Source organism: Mus pahari, chromosome 19 (assembly GCF_900095145.1).
Source record: "Mus pahari chromosome 19, PAHARI_EIJ_v1.1, whole genome shotgun sequence".
In the NCBI taxonomy this organism is placed as follows: domain Eukaryota; kingdom Metazoa; phylum Chordata; class Mammalia; order Rodentia; family Muridae; genus Mus; species Mus pahari.
Genome location: NC_034608.1, coordinates 64,549,105 through 64,573,947, shown reverse-complemented (window position 1 = coordinate 64,573,947; position 24,843 = coordinate 64,549,105). Strand labels below are relative to the sequence as shown.

General features: G+C 41.1%; 1 protein-coding gene across 12 annotated transcripts in view; it reads left to right on the top strand.

The window, feature by feature from the left end:
• Tenm3 (teneurin transmembrane protein 3) overlaps nt 1-24,843 on the top strand; it is a 723,224-nt gene that overhangs the window by 515,609 nt on the left and 182,772 nt on the right. For all 12 annotated transcript variants that reach the window (XM_029531766.1, XM_029531758.1, XM_029531759.1 and 9 more), the window contains one exon: nt 19,337-19,574. In XM_029531766.1, coding sequence (XP_029387626.1) covers nt 19,337-19,574 — 238 coding nt within the window. The remainder of the gene's footprint in view (nt 1-19,336; nt 19,575-24,843) is intronic.

Below are 24,843 nucleotides of genomic sequence, written 5' to 3'. Positions count from 1 at the left end.
AGCTGTCGTTTCTCTCTTTGACACTATTAATAATGTGCTGTGGTGCTATTTTCGAAGCTTGGCTCTCATCTTTTGTTCTATTCTTCAGTACTCTGAAATAGATGGGGGCTGAAGTGCTGGAAGAAAGGTATGTGTGAAGCCCACCAGCTCCTGGATGTGCCTTCCGTTATCTTTGACCTTCGCTGATCTCTGAAGAGAGGGCCCTTCCAAGCTCCCACATGATGAATCCCTTTTACCAGCCACATTTCCCGGTTCTTTACAAAGATTTTGTTTCCCTCCCTTAAACTATGATGACGCGGTGGCCATTTCACTGGGGGTATAACTTCTCTATGTGACAGCTCCATTAGGCTCTTCTGAGTTGTAAATCTTCCTATTTCAGACTTTGAAATCAGAAAGTGTTTTCGTGATGCTAATCTTTGTGTGCAACAAGCGTGAATGAAGGCATGACAGGCGTCCTAGCTCTTGGAAGAGCTTGTCTGATGTAGCTCAGGGCTGGGGGCAATATTTACTGTGAAAGCTGATGAATCAGCTTGGATTGCTAATCACATGTGGTACATTCTGAATTTAAAGAATTCGTCTGAAGTCACTTCCCGTTTCTTATATGTGTAAGAATGCATTGTGTGGAACGGGTGCTACAAAATTCTTTGTTTGAAAGTTAATTAGTATTCCCTTTTATAATACCTTCTCTCTTGCCGGAATAATCATTTAATTGCATTTGTCTGTCACTTCATTTCGGTGAATATTTTAAAGTCAAATTGTATATTTAAGGTGCGCTTCCTCTAATTGCTTTGACATTCAGAAACACATGGCTAAACATGTTAATATAAATTATCCTTTTAATCAGTACTAATTCTCTGTTTTTTACAATGTGCAGAAGGTTAACTCATTTAAATTACCTGTGTTAGCTTAACAGAAAAAAGGAAAAACTACCATGAAAGAAACAGGTATCATTTTGAATCTAATACATGAAACTGTGTGACTATTTCAATCCCCTTACTAAAATAGAGACAGGGTAGCATTTGGGGACTTAAAGAGTTAACAGTTGTCTGTAAATGAAGAAACCAATGAGGTTAATAATGTTGTCTTGAATATTTGCTGGTAAATAGTGGGAGTGACTAAAGATGGAATCTTGTGGTGCAGTACTGTTTGATTCCATAAGCATAACCCCTAATAGCGTGTGCTAACATTCCAATTATTCTGACTTTCTAAAATAATCTGCCAGCCCCATCATCACGGTAAGGACAAGAAGGCCAGCCAGGAGCCTCCTGCTCTTAATTTTTATTTACGTATTTATTTATTTATTTGGTGGTTTTTTGTTTTGTTTTGTTTTGTTTTTTGAAGCAGGGTTTTTCTGTGTAGCCTTAGCTGTCCTGGAACTTGCTCTGTAGACCAGGCTGGCCTTGAACTGATAGAGATCCGCCTGCCTCTGCCTCCCAAGTGCTGAGATTAAAGGTGTGCACCAACACGGCCAGGAGGAGTCTTTTCTTATTAATCAGTATTTTTTTTTTTAGAGTTTTTGTTTGTTTGTTTGTTTGTAATTATATTTTGTTTCTTAAGAAAAAGATGTACCACCTTCAGAAAAATTTCAAGACGAAATAAGACATTGCCCACACAGTAAATGTATTCTCTTTATAAAATTAGAGAAGAGTTCCCAAATCACTGTGTGGTCAGCATTCCCCTCTTGAAGCACATCCTTTGGCTTCCCTTCCCAGAAGGGAGTCTGTGTCCTCCCTGGTGGTTTGTGAAAGCCACTCTGAGCTCACAGCTACTTAGCGCTGTTCTTCAACTTAAAATTCAGTTTTTACGATCCTATCTACAACTCCTGTGTCCTTCCTTTTGTCAGCCATGTTCTGGAAAACAGTTCTAGAGCGCTACGGACCTGTGTTCTGTGTGTCCACTGCCAGATGCCTTCCTCTCCCTAAAACAGAAATGAATTACAGTTTGAGGTGGTGATAGGATTAATTGTGAAAATCTATGTTGGGCTCATTACACACTTAGCTTGAGTGTCGTTTCCTCTATGGAATTCCTCCCTCTGACTTGTGCAATGAAGGTCTATACAGCTACTTCGAACCTAGGATTTTACTTATTCCCTTATCGTTGTTGCTAGGCAATCGATTTGCTTATAATGAGGAAACACCAAACACAAAGACAAAGTGAAGAAAAATATATACGGTCCTTCATTTATTAGTCAGGATGATTGTCTTTTAAACACACAGCACTTTTGACTATCAGGGGATAAAGGAATTGTTATATGCTGGATATGGACGTGTTGGGATGCTTTAAAAAAAATCGATTCTAGCTAATGGAGAGAATGTTTTTAAAGTGAACTATTGCCATTCCTTCAGTGAACCACATACAGCCGGAAGGATTCGAGTAAACACTGAGGGAGAGATGGCTCTCCCCTAAAGAAGGGATGAGAATGGCCCGAGTTCCTTGGGGAATACAATCTGCAGAGCCTTTTCTATGTGCATTGTTCTGTAATGTCTAGAACCAGATAAGTAGCCTCTAATTTTAAATATACAGTTCTCCAAAGAAGATGAATGTGCAGGGCAAGGCTGGACGAGGGTGTCAATCTTAATGTTAGTATTTTCATTCTCCTTTATACTAGACACATAGTTGGCAAACACCACATTTCTGCAAGATCCCCAAAGACCGTGGCTGACTGGAGAGAGATGTAGTCAGGCTTCTCTTGCATCAGCCATGGAGAAAAGGGCCGAGGGAGACATCCCAGAATAAGACCCTTGCCATTCCCCTTTATAATCGTTTTTGATCAGTTGTTATATCTTGACTAGATTTAAATTTGATAAATTGCAAACTGATATAGCATGACACATTTCAGACTAGAGTTAGCCACCAAAGCTTTAAAATGTGTATTTTATTTATGTGCTGTAGGATTGTGGGATTCTTTTTTTTTTTTTTTTTTTTTTTTTTTTTTTTTTTTTTTTATTATTTTCTATATTTACATTTCAAATGCTCTGTAGTCATATTGTATCCCCTGGTATTAGTGTTANATATAGCATGACACATTTCAGACTAGAGTTAGCCACCAAAGCTTTAAAATGTGTATTTTATTTATGTGCTGTAGGATTGTGGGATTCTTTTTTTTAAACACACACATTTTTTTTTTTTTTTTTTTTTTTTTCCTTCTTTAACTGAAAAAGAAGATCTCTGTAGTCATATTGTATCCCCTGGTATTAGTGTTACAGTTAGAAGGAACCAGAACCAGACAAGTAAGGCACATTAGGGGGGAAGCCCCGACCTAAATAAATTGGTTTATGTTCAAAATAGAAGGAAAAAAGCCAAGTAGAATTGTCTCCCTTTTCCACATAACTACTAATTAATGATTGTATACTAATTACATGATTGCATCCTAATAGTATGATTGTGATACACAAATTCTGCATCCCAGATACTTGAAAATGAGGTGTTTCAGTTTCATAATTGCTGGAATTATTGATAATACCAGCTTCTTCCTAAATTACATTTTAAAATCAAAACATACACTTTGACAGCACAAGCCCAATCATTATTCAGAATTAATATATATATATTGGATTCAGACATAACATACTTTCCATACTTGGCAAATAGTGGGTATGTTTAATGATAAAGGCTTTGTGAGCATGTGATTGTATGCGTTTTCTAAATAGCTAGATTAAAGCAGATATTCATGATTAGTTACACAAATATCATGTGCAAATGGGAGCATGAGGGATTCAAGTAGAAATTTTTTTTTTGATACAATACCAGTTTCACTTTATTTTAAAAGTCATGATTTTAAAATAAATAAAATAAAAGGGTAGAGTTATTGTTAAACCCCAAGCCATCTTTCTGATGGGGAAGAAAAAAAAAAAAACTTGAAAAAGATTTGTGAAAACAGCCCGCAATAAAGCTCACACATGCTTCATAAAACCCTACTTGATATATATCACTTGCACCATTAAGAACTAAACGACAAAGGATGTAATTTCAGTTCTGGCATGCAATATTAATCGAAAGCCTTTAAAACATCTTGCTGATGGGAACTATGACAACCTGACATTGAAGAATTATGAGCCAAAGACATCTGTCTTAATCAGATTTTCGAAGCAAATGCCATAAAACACGGTGTGGCTTCATTCATCTTTACATTTGCAAATGTTTTGCATTGGAAGTGTAAATTTATGAATGCAAATAATACCAATTGAAATATTTAAAAGTGTGAGTTTGGAGACCAAGCAAGTTTTAGTCAGGGTTTTAGAGGATAGTCTTTCCAGTAATCACTCACACTGTTTCTGTATTTAATGTGGTAGCACACCTAAGTAAGGAACATTTTCCGAAGTGTAAGCAGGCCTTTGTGCTTTATAAATTTAATACTGAAATAGTGTATTAATAAAGAACTTGATAGATAAAAGAATTATCATTTTTCTTTTGGTTTTTAAAACAAGGGTTTTTCTGGGTAGCCCTGGCTGTCCTTAAACTCTCTCTATAGATCAGGCTGGTCTCAAACTCACAGAGATCCACCTGCCTCTGCCTTCCAAGCACTGGAATTAAAAGTGTGCACCACCACTACCTGGCTGAGAAATTAATTATTTTGTGAGCATAATAGCATAAACCTAAAATTCTGTTAGTTAAAAAAAAGAATAAAATACTTTGATTACCTTATTTAACTAAATGAAAAATGACCACCCCCAATTAAGGCTTTAAATTAAAGTAGCCTTTCACAATTTATAGGTATACATTGTTACAATTGTTGTATTTTAATCTTCTGGTTAAGAGTTATCTCATTTTCACAGATGAGAAGCTAATGAATCAGAAATAGTAAATCAATTTACCCAATTACTAAGTTAGGGTGTTCCCAGATAGTTATGGACCGAATGTCTGCATATTCCAAATTTAGTAAGTGGAACACATATCATTTTCACAGATGAGAAGCTAATGAATCAGAAATAGTAAATCAATTTACCCAATTACTAAGTTAGGGTGTTCCCAGATAGTTATGGACCGAATGTCTGCATATTCCAAATTTAGTAAGTGGAAACTCTCACTGTTGTGATGATATTTGGAGAGACATTAGTCCCTTGAGGAAGTAGTGAGGATAAGATAAAGGAGGTCACAAGGGACTGACCCAAACTTAAAGGGTTAACACCATCATAGGAAGAGATAACTAGGGTGCTACTCACCGGATTCCCAAGCTGTGTCATGGAGAAGGGCAGCCATTCAAGCCAGAGAGTTATCACCTGAAACCAACCCTTCCACATGTTAGTCTGGACTTCTGACCTCCAGAGCTTAAGTGAAAGAATCTTAAGTAAGCCTCCTGGTCCATGGTGTTTAGTTACAGATGGGTGAGAGCTCACTTAGAAACTGATGTCTATAGTTCATTGACTTCTATGGAAGTTTTAAAGTTAATTGATACTAAACTATGTGTGGGCCGATGGAAGAAAAAAGATCAGAAAAGCCATAAAACACTGTCAGGCACTGTGGTCCCCTGTGTTGGTGGGCTGGTCCTTCGAGGCATTGAACATCTCAAACAAAAGATATAAGCTTCCAGCTGCGCAAACGGCACTTAAACTAATGTAAAATGTACAATGGAACCTTATTAATTGCCCATCCACTGACATCCTCTCCACATTTTACAGTGCGTTCAGTTGACAACAGCCACATCATATCTGTGATCTGACTTTTGGTCCTCCTGGCTCTTAGATCTGTGTTCTTACTTTGCTGCGTGCCTTTTGTAGATGTTAGCCAGGAAAATGTTAGAAAAAGTGTATGTGAGGGGTGGATAGTATTTCATACACATGCAAAATATGTATCCCCAAGGTGTTAGCATCAAAGAGGGGTACACGTGAGAACTTCCACTGTGACTATTTATCATCATCCGATGGTGTCCGTGGAGCGGTGCACCACAGTGCATATGCCAGGAACAGAAGAGATGTACTGGCTCTATGGAAGAGCATTTCGTCTATGTAATACTTAATGTTAGTCATCGCATAACATCCCTGCCTAAAGCTGTAATATAATTGGAAGGAATGCTTAAACAGAACATTCAACTCAGTTTCGGGCCATTAACAGACATTATGGCCCCAGCTGCAGAGAACAAACAGTATCAAAATTCTAGGGGAAAAAAAAAAAATTCAGTGTCAAAGTTAGACATTTTAGAAAATAGTTTCAGTACAGCCATTTGGGAGTTTGTTTTCTAATCACTAATCCATCCTCTGGCTGCAGAAACATCTAGGAAATAAAAATCTGGTGAAGTCTCCCCTAAAGAAGTCACAATGGGCCAACAGTCCATTAGATACATTCTCTCTCCCTCCCTCATGCCTGAGATTGAACCCAGGGTACGTGCTAAGACTTCTACCTGAGCTGCATGCCCTGCCTCATGCCAAACCTCACCAGGCCCCGTTTCTCTCTATCAGGATGGAGAGCTCTTAGCTACTTCTGCAGCACCACCATGCCACCTTTGGTGACTTTGTTAAATATTGATTGTACATAGGATAGTTATATCCTATTGGATGTAATTGTGACCTGGTTATTGTTTTTTTTCTTTGAGAACTAAGCATGACATAAGGAGATATGATTAACTCTTTTAAGCTTGAAGAACATCCTGACTCTTTCAGCAAATGTTTTTATTTGTGATCTTCCTGTTCAAACTTGAGTTAAGCTGGTATTCGTTACACTTTGGCGATGTGATGTCATACACAATGGCTAACAGGAAGACAAGTTCATTTTGATTCACTGCTTCAGAAGGTCTTGGTCTGCCGGCTCTGTTCCTCTGGGGCCTGTGGGAAGGCAGAAACCTCATGGTGGAAGGATGTAGCTCACATCAAGGTCATCCAGGAGTGACAGAAACAAAGAGAGGGGATAGAGATAACATGACAATGGTGCCCTTCACAGATGTTCCCCAAAGACACAGCTCTTCCAGCTGTGCCTCACTGCTCCAGAGAATTGAACTCCTTAGTGGTCGTCCTCACAATCAGAGTTCCTCAGAGCAGTACCACTAAACTGAGCCTTTCTGAGCGATACATCACACGCCTAAACCATAACGGAATACAACTCTGATACAAAGTGATTTTTACTACAGGTAAAAGATATTACGATATTAGATTACTGTCGGTGTTAATGGAGTTTGTTTTTAAAGTGAACATATCATTTTTAATACTTGTCACAGAAAATAATGTTTTTTACAACACACTATGGTGGATTTTCATAACATCCCCATTCAAAATAAAGTGATTTTTTTATTGCATGTCTGAAATATTTTATATTGATGACTGAAGGTAGTCATATGGAACTTTTTGTTTTCTTAAGTTTCAACATAAGACAAAATAACATGTTTCAAGATTGTATTTTGCAATACTTATTAAAAATATGTAATTTTTTTTAAAAACTGAAAATCTTTAGACTACAGCCTAAGACTCTTTCTTGGTCCTCACTCTATCCCCCCCCATTTAATTAATTAATTAATTAAAAACAGGGAGAAAATCTGAGACCTAAAAGTTAATTTATTTACACAGAATTACATTTAAAGGGAGCAAATATTCACCCATCTCTCCTGCAACCTTTCCTAGTATCTTGCTGCTGTAGAGCACATTTTCTTTGATATAGAGTGTGTTCGCTAAAAGGCATCACAAATTCTGCACTGTTGGGAATATTTGATTTGCTTTCATTTCTCCTAAGTCATATAATGATACAGCTTTCGTTGCCTTCCAGTCTGTCTTGACCCATATTGCAAATGTGGTTTATTTATATCATACTGTATACTCCACTTAAAGTCAATAAAAGTTAATTGCACTAAAATCAAATGCTCATTAGGCAATAAGGAGAGAGAACCATGTTCATTGATTATATGCCAACAATTCTTTATTGTCAAAATTGAGACAGCTTTTTTTTTTCCTGTTTTTGCTTATTCTCAGGTAAAATATTATTTCAATGAGTACACCAATATCCCAAATACAAACACGGAGGCTTTTAAAGCTTACTTTTTATCCTGTTATATATTCACTTACAGTTAAAAAATGTTTCATGTGTATTTCTATTAGAAATAATTAAGCATGACTATTAATTCTATAGAGGATAATATGTCTGTGGCATCACTGGTGATAATTGCATGGCCAGATGACCTACGTAAACCAGCAAGAAAAATACTTACACTTACTTCTCAGGGCACTAACAGTCGAACTGTATCTGAGTGCCAGCCAGAGAAGCCAGAGTAAGATCCATCAAAGAGAAGTGTCGTGATTTGAATAAGAATGATGCCCCACAGGCTCATAGTCTGAATGCTTAGTCACCAGGAGGGGCACAGTTTAAAAAGATTATAAGGATTAGGAGGTGTGGTCTTATTGGAGGATGTATGTCACTGGGGGGAGGGCCTTGAGGTTGCAAACCTCACCAGGCCTGGTTTCTCTCTATCAAGATGGAGAGCTCTCAGCTACTTCTGCAGTACTACCATATCAGCTTTGGTGACTTTGTTAAAGATATAATGTGATCGTGATTGTACATGGAATAGTTATATCATATTGGATGTAACTGTGACCTGGTTATTGTTTTTCTTTGAGAATTAAGCATGACATAAGGAGATATGATTGTTTGCCATGTTGATAAGAGGTACCCTTGTGACGTCTCTGCTTGGTTGTCAACTTGACCACCTAAGGAATTAACAAGAACCCACATGAGGAGCGCACTTGTGAGGGATTTCTCTTTATTGAATCCTTTGTAGTGGGAAATCCCACTTCTTATTTGTAACTTTGAGATGGAAAGTTCCATTTTTAATCTGGGCCGCTCTGTCTGGTGGTTGTCTCTATAAATAAGGGCATGGGAGGGCCTTCTCTTTTGCCTGCGTCTTCTCACCCTTGCTGGCAAGTCCACTCCTTCACTGGCATTCGAGCCCACTTCTTCAGGATTCCAGTGTCTACTGACAACCAGCTGAGACATTCAGCCTTGTGGTCAATCTGACCATCAGTTCATCAGCAGCCATTGTCGCCTGTGCGACATCCTCTGGGAAACCCCCTTTCTATATATAGAGAGATTTATTCCATGAATTCTATTACTCTAGATAACCCTGATTATTACACTGTTGGGTTCAAAAGTGGTTCTAGAGCAACAGAAGTATAAGGATGAATATTTTAAGTATCTGGAGTAAGCATTCCCATTTGCCAACCAATACCCACAGTCACCAACGCCTCTCCAGGTTACTGAAGCCTCCCCTGGGACCCTGGAGAGTACTGAAAGGCCAATCCAGGCCCACTGTGTCTCTCTTCCTGCTGCCTGCTGCCCCAGATGTAGACCTGTCAGCTACTGCTCCAGCAACATATCTGCCTGCATGCTGACATGCTTCCCACAGGGGCAATAACAAACTAAACCTCTGAAAGGTTTCCTTTTGCAGGAGTTGCTGTGACCATGGTGTCTCCTCACAGCAACAGAACACTAAGACAAAAAAAAAAAAAAAAAGCTGATGCCAGTCATGAAATATTATGAGACATTATAAATAAAATATAGCCTCCTCTGTTGTTCTCCAATAACAAATAAGAGAAACAGAGATAGTCATGTGAAATGCAAAGGAGTCTGTATTCTGGAGAACATTGCAGATTTAAGCGTGGCATTTGTAACTTTAGAGAAGGCTGTGGAAATTCAAAAACAAGGTCTGTCCTGTCCTCCTGGAATTCCTACTGGGTGCACACTGCGTTTTCCTGGTCTTTCTGTCTTTGAATAATCTTTCCCAGGAAGCGTTCTTTATCATTCTGCTGCTGTATGTGTGATTTTCCTAGGTCTGTCTTCCAACAGATAGGTAGTCTCTACAGTTGTTTATTGGACATTTGATAACCATCCACTGAGGATTTAGTTCCAGTGGCTGCATTTCTCCCAACCAAACTCCCTCGTTGCCTTTTTCATAATACTTCTGGTATTCCAAATCTTAAGTCCTTGAACGATTCAGATAACCAGCGGAATTCTTCATAGCCTACCCTTTGGAAATAGACCACAGCAAGTGTCAATGCATTGCCTAGGCTCTCTGGCACAATTGAGGCATTACCCTGGTCTCTTCCATGTACATTAAGAATGTTCCAGAGACTCTCACGCTCCAGGAAGGTGCAGGGGCAGCTCAGGTGTTCTCCGTCCTACCTCCACCCCCTCTGCTTTGCCTCATCCCTTCTTCCCGGTTCAGTGATACTAAGAAAGCAAAGGGTAGGGTCAACTGTAGGGCCGAGGTGATCAGCTGCTCTTTGCCTAGAACACAGCCAGGCAATCAGTATGAGCTCAAAAGACATGCTAAAGACATGAACCCATAAAAGTACTCAGTACATCTCACGTCACCCTGGATGTTAACACATCACCTTAAGTAGGAAGCACAGTGAACGTCCCCCACAAAACATAAAGAACTGACAATCATGCTTCTCTTAAAAAAAAAAAAAAAAAAAAAAAAAAAAGGTCCTCAAATAGATGAATAATTCTAAAGAAACTAAAGCAAATTCTTCTGACCCACCGAAATGTAGAAAATCCGCTCACCTCCACACTCCAGTAACGAATTCCTTGTCTTGGTGAGTCTTAGGGCAGCTTATCGTGTGTCATTAAGAGATCTGCAAAGCTGGGCGGTGGTGGTGGTGGTGGTGGTGGTGCACGCCTTTAATCCCAGCACTTGGGAGGCAGAGGCAGGNGGATTTCTGAGTTCAAGGCCAGCCTGGTCTACAAAGTAAGTTCCAGGACAGCCAGAGCTACACAGAGAAATCCTGTCTCGAAAAACCAAAAAAATAAAAATAAATAAAAAGAGAGAGAGAGATATGCATAGTCAAATCTCTCCATATAAGTTGTTGTTCAATCAGTCATATGGTTGATGGAGACAAGACCCATATTGTGTATTTATGTGAAAATCTTGGAGTTCTTAAAGCACTTTTGATTTTCATTTAAGTGTGTAACTGATGAGAACTTACAGTGTGAAAAACTTCAAACAGTGCTGTATTTTAGTGAGGGGTTTACAGAGTTTTTTGTTTGTTTGTTTGTTTGTTTGTTTGTTTTGCAAATTTAAAATTTCCCTTTCCGCCCTTTTTTTTTTAATTATTTTCTTTATTTACATTTCAAATGTTTCCTCCTTTCCTAGTTTCCCCTCCGAAAATCCCCTATCCTCTCCCCCCTCCTCCTGCTCCCCAACCCACCCTCTTCAGCTTCCCGGCCCAGGCATTCCCCTATACTGGGCACAGAACCTTCACAGGACCAAGGGCCTTTCCTCCCTTTGATGACTGACAAGGCCATCCTCTGCTACATATGCAGCTAGAGCCATGAGTCCCTCCGTGTGTTTTCTTTGGTTGGTGGTTTAGTCCCAGGGAGCTCTGGGGGGTACTGGTTAGTTCATATTGTTGTTCCTCCTAGGGGGCTGTAAAGCTCTTCAGCTCCTTGGGTACTTTCTCTAGCTCCTTCATTGGGGACCCTGTGCTCCGTCTAATAGATGACTGTGAGCATCCACTTTTACAGAGCCATTTCAATGGACCATTCACAATCAGACACTTGGCCTCTCTGAGACTCTGAGGTTAAATGCTAAGTAGAAGGACCAGGCTTGTGTGAAACTGATTTTCTCTGAGCAAGGTGGTATCTGTCTTTGCAGATTTGCACTGGGCCACTTTGGGTGATTATCTTATTAATGCCGCATTTAGGGCAGGATGCAAGGAGACAAAAAAGATAACTCCTGACTGTTGATTCTTGCTTTGATGTGGCCTCTGCCGAGGCTGTGGCATGACTTTAAGCAGGTATTCTCTGACTCACAGTCCTGCCCCATTTACAGGGAAGATTGTTGCTAACTGTCGCTTGGGTTCCCCCCCCCGCCCCCTTAGTGAAGAGGTAGATAGTTTACTGTAATTTATGTGATATTGTTGGGACAAAGGAAGCATTTGTTTTATTTAAAATTTTCTATTTTTACTGTCATGGAAGTCAGTCACTACCTCTAAACCGTGCTGAGCAGAAGTTCAGACCTCTGCCCACTGGCCCTCGGAAGACAGAGCAGAGCCAAGCCATCGCTCTTGATTTTGTATTCTAGGAAGTCCCCGGTGAAGCCCTGCTCGCCAGAGCTAAACTGCAGAAATGCAGAGGGCTCTTCTGTGTGGTGACCTGTGTTAAGAGGGAGGTGAATCCCAACTGAAAAAGTTTGTTTATCTTGGATGGTTGGAGAAGGTGATCAGGAATCAAGAATCAAGAATGAATCTGTTTTGTCCACCCCCCCCCCCTCTTCCCCACAAGCAATGTTCGTGAACAGGGCAGCATCGGAATGGTCAAACTTAGAGAGCTGACCCGAGGTACATGCGGTGACTCAGCCTGCTGGCTGAGTGGGTTGTGCATTGTGCATAGCCCATACCCACTCGGGCACTTTTGGTAATTAAGAAAATTTTCTCGGGCTGGGAGTATAGCTCAGTTGGTTAGTGTAGCTCCCCGAGGGTATCAGAAGCCCGGGGTCCTGGGTTTCATTTGCAACATCAACATAAAGCACCATAAAAAAATGGGTGTGGTGCCATGGGCTTGTGAGTCCCTAGAAGTCAAAGCAAGATTGGTAGTTCAAGGTCATCTGTTGTATAGCTTGAGGCTAGCCTGGGCTACCTGACAACCCATCCGAAACAAACAAAAAATATAGGAGAGAATGCTTTATTCTTTCATGCTCATACTCTGAGTACCCTCCCTGCCTCTGCCTTCTCTCCTGACTTCTTCTCTCCACTTCCTGCTATACCTCCCCTCCGTCTGCCTGCCTTCTGCCTTTTGCCAGCACACTTCCTTCAAACTGCATCGTTGCTGTGTTCTAAAGCCACACAGTATTCAAGCTCTCTTCAAACTAGGGGGTCTTCCCTGGGGACCCCTGCAAGCCAAGCCCGCCACAGACGTCCTGGGAAAGAGGAAGAAGAGGGTGGTGAAGGAGGGAGTGGGGACGAAGCAGCCGTGACTGTTTCCCAGCTGTGCACACCTGCTCAGGGCTGGTGTCAGCCCTACCTTACCCCCCTTCTCCTCTCTCAGATGCTCACACTCACCTTTCACTTGCAAGTGGGCACAGTCACTCCCACAAAGGGATTTCACCTTCCTTTAGGTGTTATTTTTCTTTCTGGCTTTCACACCCACAAGTCCATTTCCGCTCTGCCCCCAGAGCACCACAGCCTCCTCCTGTAAACCACAGAGGAGTGGCAGTGGAACTGCACACAGTACTGTGGAGTGCCACTAGTGCTTCAATCACACACTCACACACACACCACCTGCACACTTCAGCTGGGTGTGAAGGTGTGCCCCAACAGCCCCAGCAGAGAATAGTTCTAAATAGGTTATTTTCTAAAAGACAGTTACATACACATGTGCACACACACACACACATTTATTTATTTGGAAGCATTTATATTAATAAGCTTTAAAAATATTAGTAAACATGTATTTATTAAACTGGACCATTTAATGATACAATATTTTATATATTGTTTCATCTTTGTAGTTTAGATATATATAAAATAAGCTTTCCATTTTCCAGATCTTTTTTCAGGGTAGATTTTAAATGTCAAAACAATTGATCCAGTTATAAACCACATAACTAAAAACCAGTATTTAGAACAAGTGACTTTGTGAGATGATCAAAATATAGCGTATGAGTAATTTTTTAAATGAAAACTATTGATTGTCTCAATTTTATTTGATAATTTTTATTGGTTCTCATTTAACTTAATAATAGATTTTCTTTTTAATTTATAAAAACAAGGTGTTTGCCCTCCTTCTTTGTTGCTGTGATTCGGTACATGGACAATAAATAGCTCAAGCTGTGAAGGTTTGAGCCCGTGGGGTCATCTCAGAGCCTAGCACATCAGTGCTACCCTCCGTACATGTCATAAAGTCAGTAACATTTTTAAACAGTCTTAAAGTACAATACCTTGAGATGGTATTATGAAGTCCTAAGAAATTCATATTATAGTGTGTGTATTTAAGGACCTTGGCATTAGTTGGGGAACTGGACATCTCTACAAATCGCTTTTCAATTTAAAACACCATGGGTAAACCCTGCTTTATATAAGTTCGGTGCTTTCTAATGTAATCCCTCACAAAGTGTATCCAATTAATATTCTTATTGATTTTTTTTTTCATACAATACATTTGGATCCTGTTTTCCCCCTCCCACAACTCCTCCCCTCCTCTTTACCCATCCCCCACTTTATATTACTTCTCTGTCTTGCATTCTCTTTCTCCAAAACAAAAAACAAACAAATAAATAAAAACCCCAAAGAAAAACAAAACAAAATACCCCCCCCCCAAATCAAAAGTACAAAACCAACCAAAGCAAAATCAAACAAATAAACAAATCCCATGGAGTCCATTTTGGTTGGTTGATTGGTTGGGTGGTTTTGGTCTTTCATTTTCAGTTTCATTTTTTTATTTTATTTGTTTTTGCATGCATGTATGTCTGTGTACCACTTACATGCTTGGTGTTCACAGAGGCCAAGAGAGGGTATTACATCCTGTGGACCTGGAGTTAGGAATGGTTGTGAGGTGTCATAAAGATGCTGGGAATCAAATTTGGGTCATTCTGGAAGAGCAGCCAGGGCTCTGAAGTGCTCTTATCTCTCCAGCCCCAGGGCAGGCTTCCTTCTTCCTTCCTTCCTTCCTTCCTTCCTTCCTTCCTTCCTTCCTTCCTTCCTTCCTTCCTTCCTTCCTTCCTCTCTTTCCTTCTTAAAGAAGTATTTATACTTTAAGTATTTGTGGGTTGGGGTGCGTATGACTTAGGGGACCCTTGAAGCTAGTCGGGTCAGATGGCTTGGCAGCTGTGAGCCATCAAGCATGGATGCCGGTAGCCAAACACGGGTCCTGGGAGAGGAGAGTGCAAGCTCTTAACTGCTGAGCCATCTCTCCCGCTCTGCATTTTGGGCTTCCTGCGATCAAATACCACATTCATTCTGAGGTTGTTTTTATGCTTGAGAGGCACTAGGAAGCCATTCGGAGTTGTTCAGGATCACAGTGGGACCCTCAGCGCTGGGTCTCTGGGTTTATCCCAAATCCTTGCATCCAAAACCTTTTCTTCGCAAGTCTAAGCAAAGCTTGCCCTTAACTCAAACCCAAAGGCTGAGTTGCAGGCTGTGCTGTTATTAGGAAGGTCTACCTACCTGAGCTAGGCTCTCACACATTTTAATAATCCCCAAGTCTAGACACTGCTCTCTTGTTATTCTACGTCCATTTTGAACCTTGGACCTTCATGTTTCCCCTGAACATTCAGTGGTTCTTTAGGTACAGACTCGAAACAGACATCTTTCTGTTCTCAGAATGAGTCAGACTGAACATTTGTCTCGGGCAAATATATTGTTTTTGAAAAATCTTCCACGTCATAAAACTGATGGTATTTATTCTTTGTGTTGGAAGCTGGGATATTGACAGCCAGATTTTTATACCACTTTAAAAAATGTAGAGAGCTGTGGAGCCCCGGATCTATCTTTATCTTTTCCTGCTTTTGTTCTTTTATTCCGTCATGTTTTCTAGCTGTGTTTAGCTTTATCTCATTCTGATAAGATTTATATGCTTGTTCCACGTCGCTGAGATTGGGGGAGATAAACTCGCACTCCAGCCGTGTCCCAATGCCCAAATCTTGAGACCTGCTGTGAATTGAGTCTGTGGTTATTGCTTCTGTCCATGACATAGAATTTAAACGTGGCTGTCCCACTCAGACTCGTCCATCGAAGTTTGTAGAGATCAGGGCCTTCAACATCTGGACCTGCTGGCCTAGTAGATCTCTTGACCGTGTAGCCAGATGCAGAGCGGTTCCAACACGGTCATTGTATTACCAAAGTAGCTGCATAGGCCACAGGAAGTACTACTGCTTTGCATGGTGCCTGGTTAAAGTCTTTAGTAAATGTTTATGAATGGAACCCTGGGAAATTCCCAGCAGCACCTGAAACCTTAAATGGGAGTTTCCCAAAGTAGTTGTCTCAGTCAGGCTTTTACTGCTGTGGCTGGCTCACAGGTTCAGAGGTTCAGTCCATTATCAAGGTGGGAGCATGGCAGCATCCAGGCAGGCATGGTGCAGGAGGAGCTGAGAGTTCTACATCTTCATCTGAAGGCTGCTAACAGAATACTGGCTTCCAGGCAGCTAGAATGATGGTCTTAAAGCTCACACCCACAGTGACACACCTACTCCAACAGGGCCATGCTTTCTAACCATGCCACTCCCTGGGCCGAGCATATACGGATCATCTCATTGGTTGTTTTGATTTATTTTAAACAGAATCCTGAACTAACATATTCATTCAAATGCATGTCAGGGGCTTTAACGTTTATTTAGCATTCGATAGCAATCTTCACATCTGTACTTTTATTTTACGTTTATCTATTTTTTTATACTCCATATTCCATTCCCTGCCCCACCCCACCCCTTTTACCCTCCAACTGCTCCCCATCCACACACCCACGCCACCTGACCTCTAAACTCCCCGAGGCCTCCAGTCTCTTGAGGATTAGGTGCATCATCTCTGGATGAACACGAACCTGGAAGTCCTCTATTGTATATGTGTTGGGGGCCTCATATCAGCTGGTGTATGCTGCCTGTTTAGTGGTCCAGTGTTTGAAAGATTTCGAGAGTCCAGATTAATTGAGACTGCTGGTCCTCCTACAAGATCGCCCTTCTCCTCAGCTTCTTTCAACCTTCCCTTATTCAACAACAGGGGTCAGCAGCTTCTGTCCATTGGTTGGGTGCAAATGTCTGCATCTGACTCTTTCAGCTGCTTGTTGGGTCTTCTGGAGGGCAGTCATGCTAGGTCCCTTTTGGTGAGCACTCCATAGCCTCAGTAATAGTGTCAGGCCTTGGGACCTCCCTTTGAACTGGATCTTTACTAACCTCACATCCGATAGAGGGCTAATATCCAAAATATATAAAGAACTCAAGAAGTTAATCACCAACAAAACCAAACAACCCAATCAGAAAATGGGGTGTAGAACTAAACTGAGAATTCACAACTGAAGAATCTCGAATGGCTGAGAAGCACCTAAAGAAATGTTCAAAGTCCTTAGTGATCAGAGAAATGCAAATCAAAACGACCCTGAGATTCCACCAGACACCAATCAGCATGGCTAAGATCAAAACCTCAGATGACAACACGTGTTGGAGAGGATGTGGAGAAAGAGGAACGTCTGTACATTTTACTTCACCATTTGTACAGTGAGTTCACTTGACACTGACCCTGCACATCCCTGTAACACAGAGCATAGGAGTAGCGGACGATTGAGTAGGTTTTATTGAGTCCTTAGAGTTGTCCTGAAACCATGCACTAATGGGGCTCTAGCGTGACTCCTCAGAAAGGATTAGCTCTGGAACCCTGATTCTCAGATGCCGGTTTCCCTCCGACACTTAAGTAGCTTCTGTTATGAAACTTGTGTGGAGGGCAATACGATTCTTGGATGGTACCAAGCTAAAAGACATGGAGTCGGCTGATCCCCTTCATGCCACCTAGGCAAAGTCTTGTCACCTTTGCCTGGGAAGTCGTTCTGCCTCTCTCTGCTTCCACCCTGAGCCCTCACAGCTGCCGCCGGCAGTGCCACACCTGGAGCAGCTTTCTAAAGGTGCCTCTCAGCTTTCTGTGGAGAATCTCATCATGTGTGCGGGTGCTGAGGAAGACAGCCCTAATTAATTACACGAGATCTGAATAGTGACTCTTGCGTGGGGTTTAAACTGTTAAAGACTTTGTACGGAGAGAGAGCCTCAGCTCGGTACCGTTTTAGCCCTGCTAGTCCTTCGGAAGTTCATCACATTTGAAGTGAGGCTTAGACCTTCATTTGTCCTTTTCACAAGGCATTGAGTCAGGGAGGATTTTTTTTTTTTTTCCAGGTTTCTAGTGTGGGGAGCTTCAGAGCTAGAGCTTGTACCAGGGATTCTGCTCGGTTTTTCATATATTCAGGTATTAGCTATGATTTTCACTTCAAGAGTAAGAGGTTGTTGGTCATTAAGTTACATGATAGAGACTATTAGGCACTGTTAGAAAAACGTAATAACCCTTGATGTTATATGATGTGGGAGGAGCTATTTTTATTGCTTATCTGCTAACGAGGTTTGATAAGATAATCGCCTTATTATATACATCATGTATTCATTTCATGCAACCAGAATTACAGTATGTGACTGTATTAACCCTAATAACCACTACTGGACTTCAGAGTCTATGAAAGATAGTCATTCTGTCCCCTACTCCCCTTTAATATAGGTATTTATATTAATAGCATGATTCAATAAGACACTTTAAAATTATGTTGCATTTTGAACTATATTTAAAAAAAAATAGGCATCTTCTGGGTGTTTGACATTAAATGAAGTAATCCCCTTTCTATTACAAAACTATATTTGTCAATTCAGCATTATGCATATCCAAAGCTAAGTTGTACAAAGAAGATCTTAGATGTTACAATGACTCGTGATATTTAGCAGAAGATTTACTAGCTCTGGAGAACTTTCCCACAGTTGCAATGCAATATTGTGCTCCTATTTTGAAATCATCGAGCCCCTTATGATTCTGGTTTGGAACAAAATATTTGTGCCACAGCTCTAGTGGCAGGAGTAGCTCTGGTTACCATGGCCTTCACTCCAAAAGCTGCGGTTCTACAGCACACTGTGAAATTGGGAAATCTGTTCTGTGTGTGTTCTAATGGATGTAACGGTCATTAAGTATATGAGTCTTCTGACGTTGTAATCAGATGTGATTCAGTCTGTTAAGTATCCACGAAACAACATCTGCTTCACGGAGTGACCTTCTGCTACAGAATGCTTAGCATCTATTAGTGGATCATAGCACGGAGCCGCCTTGTTTGAGATGCACTAAACTAGAGCACTCTACGGCTCTTTAGCAACTAGCTTGTAATAATTTATTGCTGTTAAATACAGCTTAAAAAAAACTGCATTAAATAATTACAGGGATTATATGCATTTCGAAAACCTTTGTGTTCTACCAGAATCACCCATTTAATTTCAGGCTCGGTTTGTTAAAAAAAAAAAAAAGAAGAAGAAGAAGAAGAAGAAAAAAGAAAAGAAAAGCTGAAATCTAAAGGCACATTAGGAGAGCTGTCAGGTGATGTTTTCTGTAGGTGTTAATAAAGCCAGATGAAAAAAAAACGGAAACAAATTAAAACCAAAAGCAATTTTGCCATCTGTTGTATATTAATTAGAACTTTGCGTATCAAGGGTAAACTTGGTCTTTGAGAATGTCACTGAACAATCCCTTAATAGAATAATATGCAAATGTGTTAGGTTGTGGGTTTCTGTGCAGTTTTTTTAATTCTAATTTATCCGCAGCAGCTCTGCAAGAAAAGTGGCAGTGCGGGATGCACCTACGTACACACAGAAATGTATAATGAGTTTCCCTTTGTCTCTCTCTCTCTCCTTCCGCAGAGCAACCTTCAAACAACCCAGGGCAACCCACCCTGCAGCCTTTGCCGCCTTCCCACAAGCAGCACCCAGCGCAGCATCACCCGTCCATCACTTCCCTCAATAGAAACTCCCTAACCAATAGAAGAAACCAGAGTCCGGCCCCGCCGGCTGCTTTGCCCGCCGAGCTGCAAACCACACCCGAGTCCGTCCAGCTGCAGGACAGCTGGGTCCTTGGCAGTAATGTACCACTGGAAAGCAGGTAACACGTCCCGCTCGACGCCCTCACATCATTGGCCACTCGGGGCACAGGCAGGGTGTATGTATGCTTCCACGGTTGACCACGGGGCACATTCTGACGCCTCCAAAGCTCAAAAAATAAACTAGTCCAACGCTTTTCTCACTAACAGAAATGTATCGTAATTATATCCCCCCTCCCCTCCCCGGTGTTTTGCCTTTTTAAAGATCAGTTCCAGATTGCTAGAAATTTCTTAGATGCTGAATCAGTGAACTTTTTCATCTTTTCGCACATTTCGTTCCTTATACGAGGTGAGACTGTCGCCTCCGTGAAACAATTCTCAACTGCTATTTTCTCCCACCCCCTCACTGATTGGGCAGGTCGGGTGTGGGTCCCATGCGCCTTGACTCGGTGATCGTGTGGACAGCTGACTGGTTCTAGACTTCCTCCGCCTAGGAGTCCCCCATGGTTTCTAAACTCATAGTGCCCCTGCCCGCCCCCCCCCCCCAAGTACAACACTTAAGAATGACCTCGTGTTAAAACAAAAATATCTTTACTTTTTTGCAATGGGAAGGGGAGGAGCCGGTACATTCTTTAAACTTCATTCCTTCAGTGTTTTCAAAGATACTCAAAATAAGGTCTGTGGGACCTGTAAAGAAATGCCCTTTTCCCGTGATACAGAGCCCAGGACCAGTGAGTGTCTGGGTAAAGATGTCATATACTCCTTCTTAGTTCTATTGGGAGATGAAATTCTTCCCTTACAGCAAGCAGAATCCACACCCCTAAAAATTCTGTTCTCTGTTTGTAATCAGACAAGTGGTTATCTGGAACCCAACACCCCCCCCCCCAAATCATTTTGATGCATTTCTTGTTTTCTGGATCCATCTCTAACATATTCATAGTATGTTCTGAAAAAGGTTCTGTAATTAGAACTTCCAGCATGGGCCAGGTCACTGTGGCTGTCTGCTCATATGAAAATATAACTTGATGAAAATTATCCTAAGCAAATCTCCTGGCTGACAAAACTCGTGCTTTTTTTTTTTCTGTGGACAGCACTGGGACAGTCATTAGCTCCTTTGTGTCATGTGTTGCGTGTTGCATGAACAAAGTGTTAGGCTTTTCCTTGTCAGTCTTTTCCAGGCAGTCTGGCAGTGAGTATCCTCTATCATGGCTGACGTTTATTTCTGTGATTCACTAGCTTTTTATTAGGCTCAGAGGGAATGCATTATCACCATATGAAAGCTCAGAAATGGTGATCTCTGGACCCAGAGAATGCCCTTTCCCTGCACCCCCAATGCCAAACAAACACAGAGCCCATGGCTAACTCCAGCATTTAACTGAACTTCTAGGTAAAAAAAGCCATGGCACGATGAATACACTGCTATTTCCTGCCATCGGTTATGTGATCTATACCAATTCTGTCCCAAGGAGGAGCTAGCAGAGGGTTCTCACTGTTAGTTATAAACGATAAAAATCATTCTGTCTTCTCTTTCACTGTTGACCTTAACAAAGTTACAAGGAACTCTTGGTTTTTAACTGCACCGCCAGCTAAGAGTAGTTGAGTTTTATTGTTTATTTTGTATTTCTCTTCTGGGAGAAATCAGGAAAAGAAATAGAAAGAGCAGTAAGGAAACAGAAGGGTTCGTTTCCTTCACCCCAGGCAAAGAATCGGGTGCGTGGATCTGTTTTCCTCCCAAGGTTATTAGCACGGACCTAAATTTACCTGGCTTAATTAATTAGTACCCACCGAGCAACTAATCAGCACTGATTTCACTATTGTCATTTTGTAAATTTTATTAGGAAAAAAAAAGTAATTTTCCAGTTGAGTCATCAAATTGAATATGGATAATTGCGTTGTAGCTGACAATAATTGTCTTGACGAAGATTTATGAAATATGCTGAGTTAAGTCGTCAGAAACGTGTCTAATTTTAGTGATGTTGTATCACCCAGAGGATTTACAAACTGCCAATGGGAGAGTCAGTAATCCTTGAAGTCACGTGTTAGGGTGACGAGTCTTAAAATAAGTTTGAGCCAGATAAGGTATGCCCTTGATTTTCCTTGTCACGTAAGAATTGTGAGTGAAAGGAATTTCAGAAGCCAAATAACTGGTTATAGAAGACAATCGATCCTCTCCGTGTATAAAATCATTCCCAAGGGAAGCAGCTACTGGGGTGTTTTGGGTCCACTTTGGTACCATTAATGAGTTATCAATGGGATGACAGTTTCATGAATGGATATGGGGGGTGGGGGGTTGGAAGGCACGGCTAATATTATCTCACTAATAAGTGGAAAGAGTGATGCATTTAACAGTTGTGTGCCGTGTTAACAAGCCCTAACCTGGGGGGAGCTTTGCTGCTCTCATTAACCGAGCTTCACCCCTCACGGTGGTGCTAATAAAAAGAAATGATATTTCAACTTGCGGGCCCTCGCTGAATAACCCTAAGCTGCGAAGTGGAAATCTCACACCGCACTGAGGCAGTGCTACTGTGGTTTAATAGTCTCACTTGGTTGGAAATCTCGAGGTGAAGAAGCAATCTTATTTATCATTGATTTTCTTTGTTGTTGATGTTGTTTTTTTTTTTTTTTTTTTTTTTTTTTTAAGTTAAGGTTCCCTGTTGAGCGCACCTCTCAAGCTCGGTTTCAGCTTCATTAATAACTTCCTCCAGACTTCCGTATGCCTTCAGCTGTCCTTAGATCTAGGGTGCCATTTCATCCCTGGCTCTGACGTTGCCTCTACACATACTTGTTTTCTGATCATTTTTCTATCATTTAAACGTTATATGCTATAAAGTATGAAAGTCAGTTATGGATAGAGAGTTGTCTGCTCCTTACCCTTTTGCCCTTTCTTCTCTGTAGATCCAGATAATATTTGGTAGAATTTACCTGAAATAATCCATGAAAAAAAATCTCAGTAATTTGTACAGTTACAGTTTATATGAATTAGCCCAGAAAGAATCAAGAACTTCCTGCTCTGTCCTACATAGTTCAACAGAGCTTTAATTTTGATTTATTAGAAAGCATTTTTTTTTCACTAGGCAATTTCTTGCTTCCAAAAAAATATGTATTTTCTTTCTCTGATGAATTTATTATTTGCTATTTCTGGAGACAATCAATACTGTATCACCCACTCGACTTTTCTACACGGTAGCTAACTTTGCTCCTTTTGCAACCTCCAGTGAGATTCAGATGTGCGAGGTTCACACTGAGATTCGAATTAGCGTTAGAAGTTCAAAAATTGCCTTAATCTGTAACAGTGGGTCCCTCCACACAGTCCTGAACAGTGACCCTCACCGTGCCTTCCCCTTTAAGTTCAGCCGCCTGCACTTGGGTGCGTTAACTTTCAGGATGTTGCTAGCCTACATCCAGTCTATAGTTCTCTCCGTTGTATCTCTGCTGCGTCTGAGTGTAATGGTAGCTGCTACAAGAATACACAGCAGTCCGGGAAATGCTTAGATTTCATCTAGACCAGCCACAGCCCTTTAAGGTCCAGGGCAGGAACTCATGGACAGTTCTTGACCCTCAGTGATGAGAAAGTCAATTGTCTTCAAGGCCCTAGTTTCTATGAATTAAGGAGCTTGGTAGTTACCTGTTAGATATTAACAAAATAGTTCATTTGTAACCATTTAATAAATGATTTATTAAAGTCTCGCTTGATTATGATGTCTATTTTGGCCTTGATAGCTCATTAGTTATCTTCCTGTGGTTTTTTTTTTTTTTTAATCTAGCAGTTCAGTCCTGTTTAGCTATTTACTAATGCATGAAGTTGCATATTAAATTACCTCTTTATTAGTGCATTTGTAATTTGACTATTGAAAGCCCTGGGCTTCTTCCCTGTAAGATCAATGGCTATGCATTTAAAAAAAAAAAACAAAACAAAAAAACAGAATACTTAGGTAAAAGTATTGTTTACTCATTATATTATCTCTTTTTGCTTTTTTACTGTATTATGTTAGAGTGGTCCTGAGGAAAATCAAGACAATCACACAAACACAGGGCTTGAGTCAGCCTGGCCTGCAAAAGCTACAGGCAGTCTCTCACACACACACACACGTGACCTGACGATGCCAAGAGAAGAGTTTCCGCCTGAAAAGTTGGACATTCCCCTCCTGAGCGAGGAGGAAGTGCTTGTCGTTAGCTGGGCAGTGCGGAGCAGGCCCCTCCGTAGTCACAGCTATGGCCGCAAGTGAAATACAGCCAGGCAGGTAGTCCATTCACTTAAACTGACTGGCTGAGGCCTGTCCTTTGTTGAAGGCAGCTCGGGCACAGAGAGGGACTCCTGTGGGGAAAGAGAATGTCACACGACTCTTGAAAATAGGTGGGAGAGACGGGCCAAAGTTATTGTACACACATTTTAAAGACCAGACCTGGTCCTGAGCGAAGAAAATCTTAACCAGAAAGGGTTTTTTCCCATCATTTTCTTTAAAGTAAGCTTTTCTAAAGTTGTGACGTACTTAATAAAAGTTAGTTGCGTCGGGCGTGGTGGCGCACGCCTTTAATCCCAGCACTCGGGAGGCAGAGGCAGGTGGATTTCTGAGTTCGAGGCCAGCCTGGTCTACAAAGTGAGTTCCAGGATAGCCAGGGCTATACATAGAAACAATGTCTCAAAAAACAAAACAAACAAACAAAAAAAGTTAGTTGCATCCCCGAGCAATGTGGCATGTGGCGTAGTCTTTCACAGTAACTGAGAGTATTTCTTAAATGATCTATGGAGAGGTGGGGTAGCTAGGCGTTTGTGTGAGAGAGAATGATGAATGAGAGAAGGGCTTGTATCTGAAGCACCTTTCAAGCTGCCATTTCAACTCCTTTCTCTCTGTGGAAGGAGGTGACACAGAACTAATCTGAAGGCTCACCTCCATGTTGGCCACACATGTCATCCAAACAAGGGCACTTCTCCGACATAAACCCTCTGCTGTCCCCAACATGCAAAACTGCATCCCAACGGATGAAGTTAATCGTTAAGCCTTGGTCCTGGGATGAGGAGTGTGGGAGATCAAATGTGAAGGTAGCCTGTGACTGAGGAACTAAGAATTTGAACGTCTCTTTTTTTTTCTCTTTGATCTGCAGAAAGAATTTAAACGTCGATGGTTTGTTTATTCATTCACACAGAACCTCCAAAGCAATGTGTAAATATTTGTTTGCCTTTTCCTTGCAATATCAGGTGAAGTTAGTGTATCGGTTTGGGGATGTAGTTCAGTGGAAGAGCATTCACTCAGTATATACAGAGCCCCAGGATCTGACCCAAGCATTAAGAAAAGGAAAACATGAGAGGTTAGATGACTCTTTATTACAGAA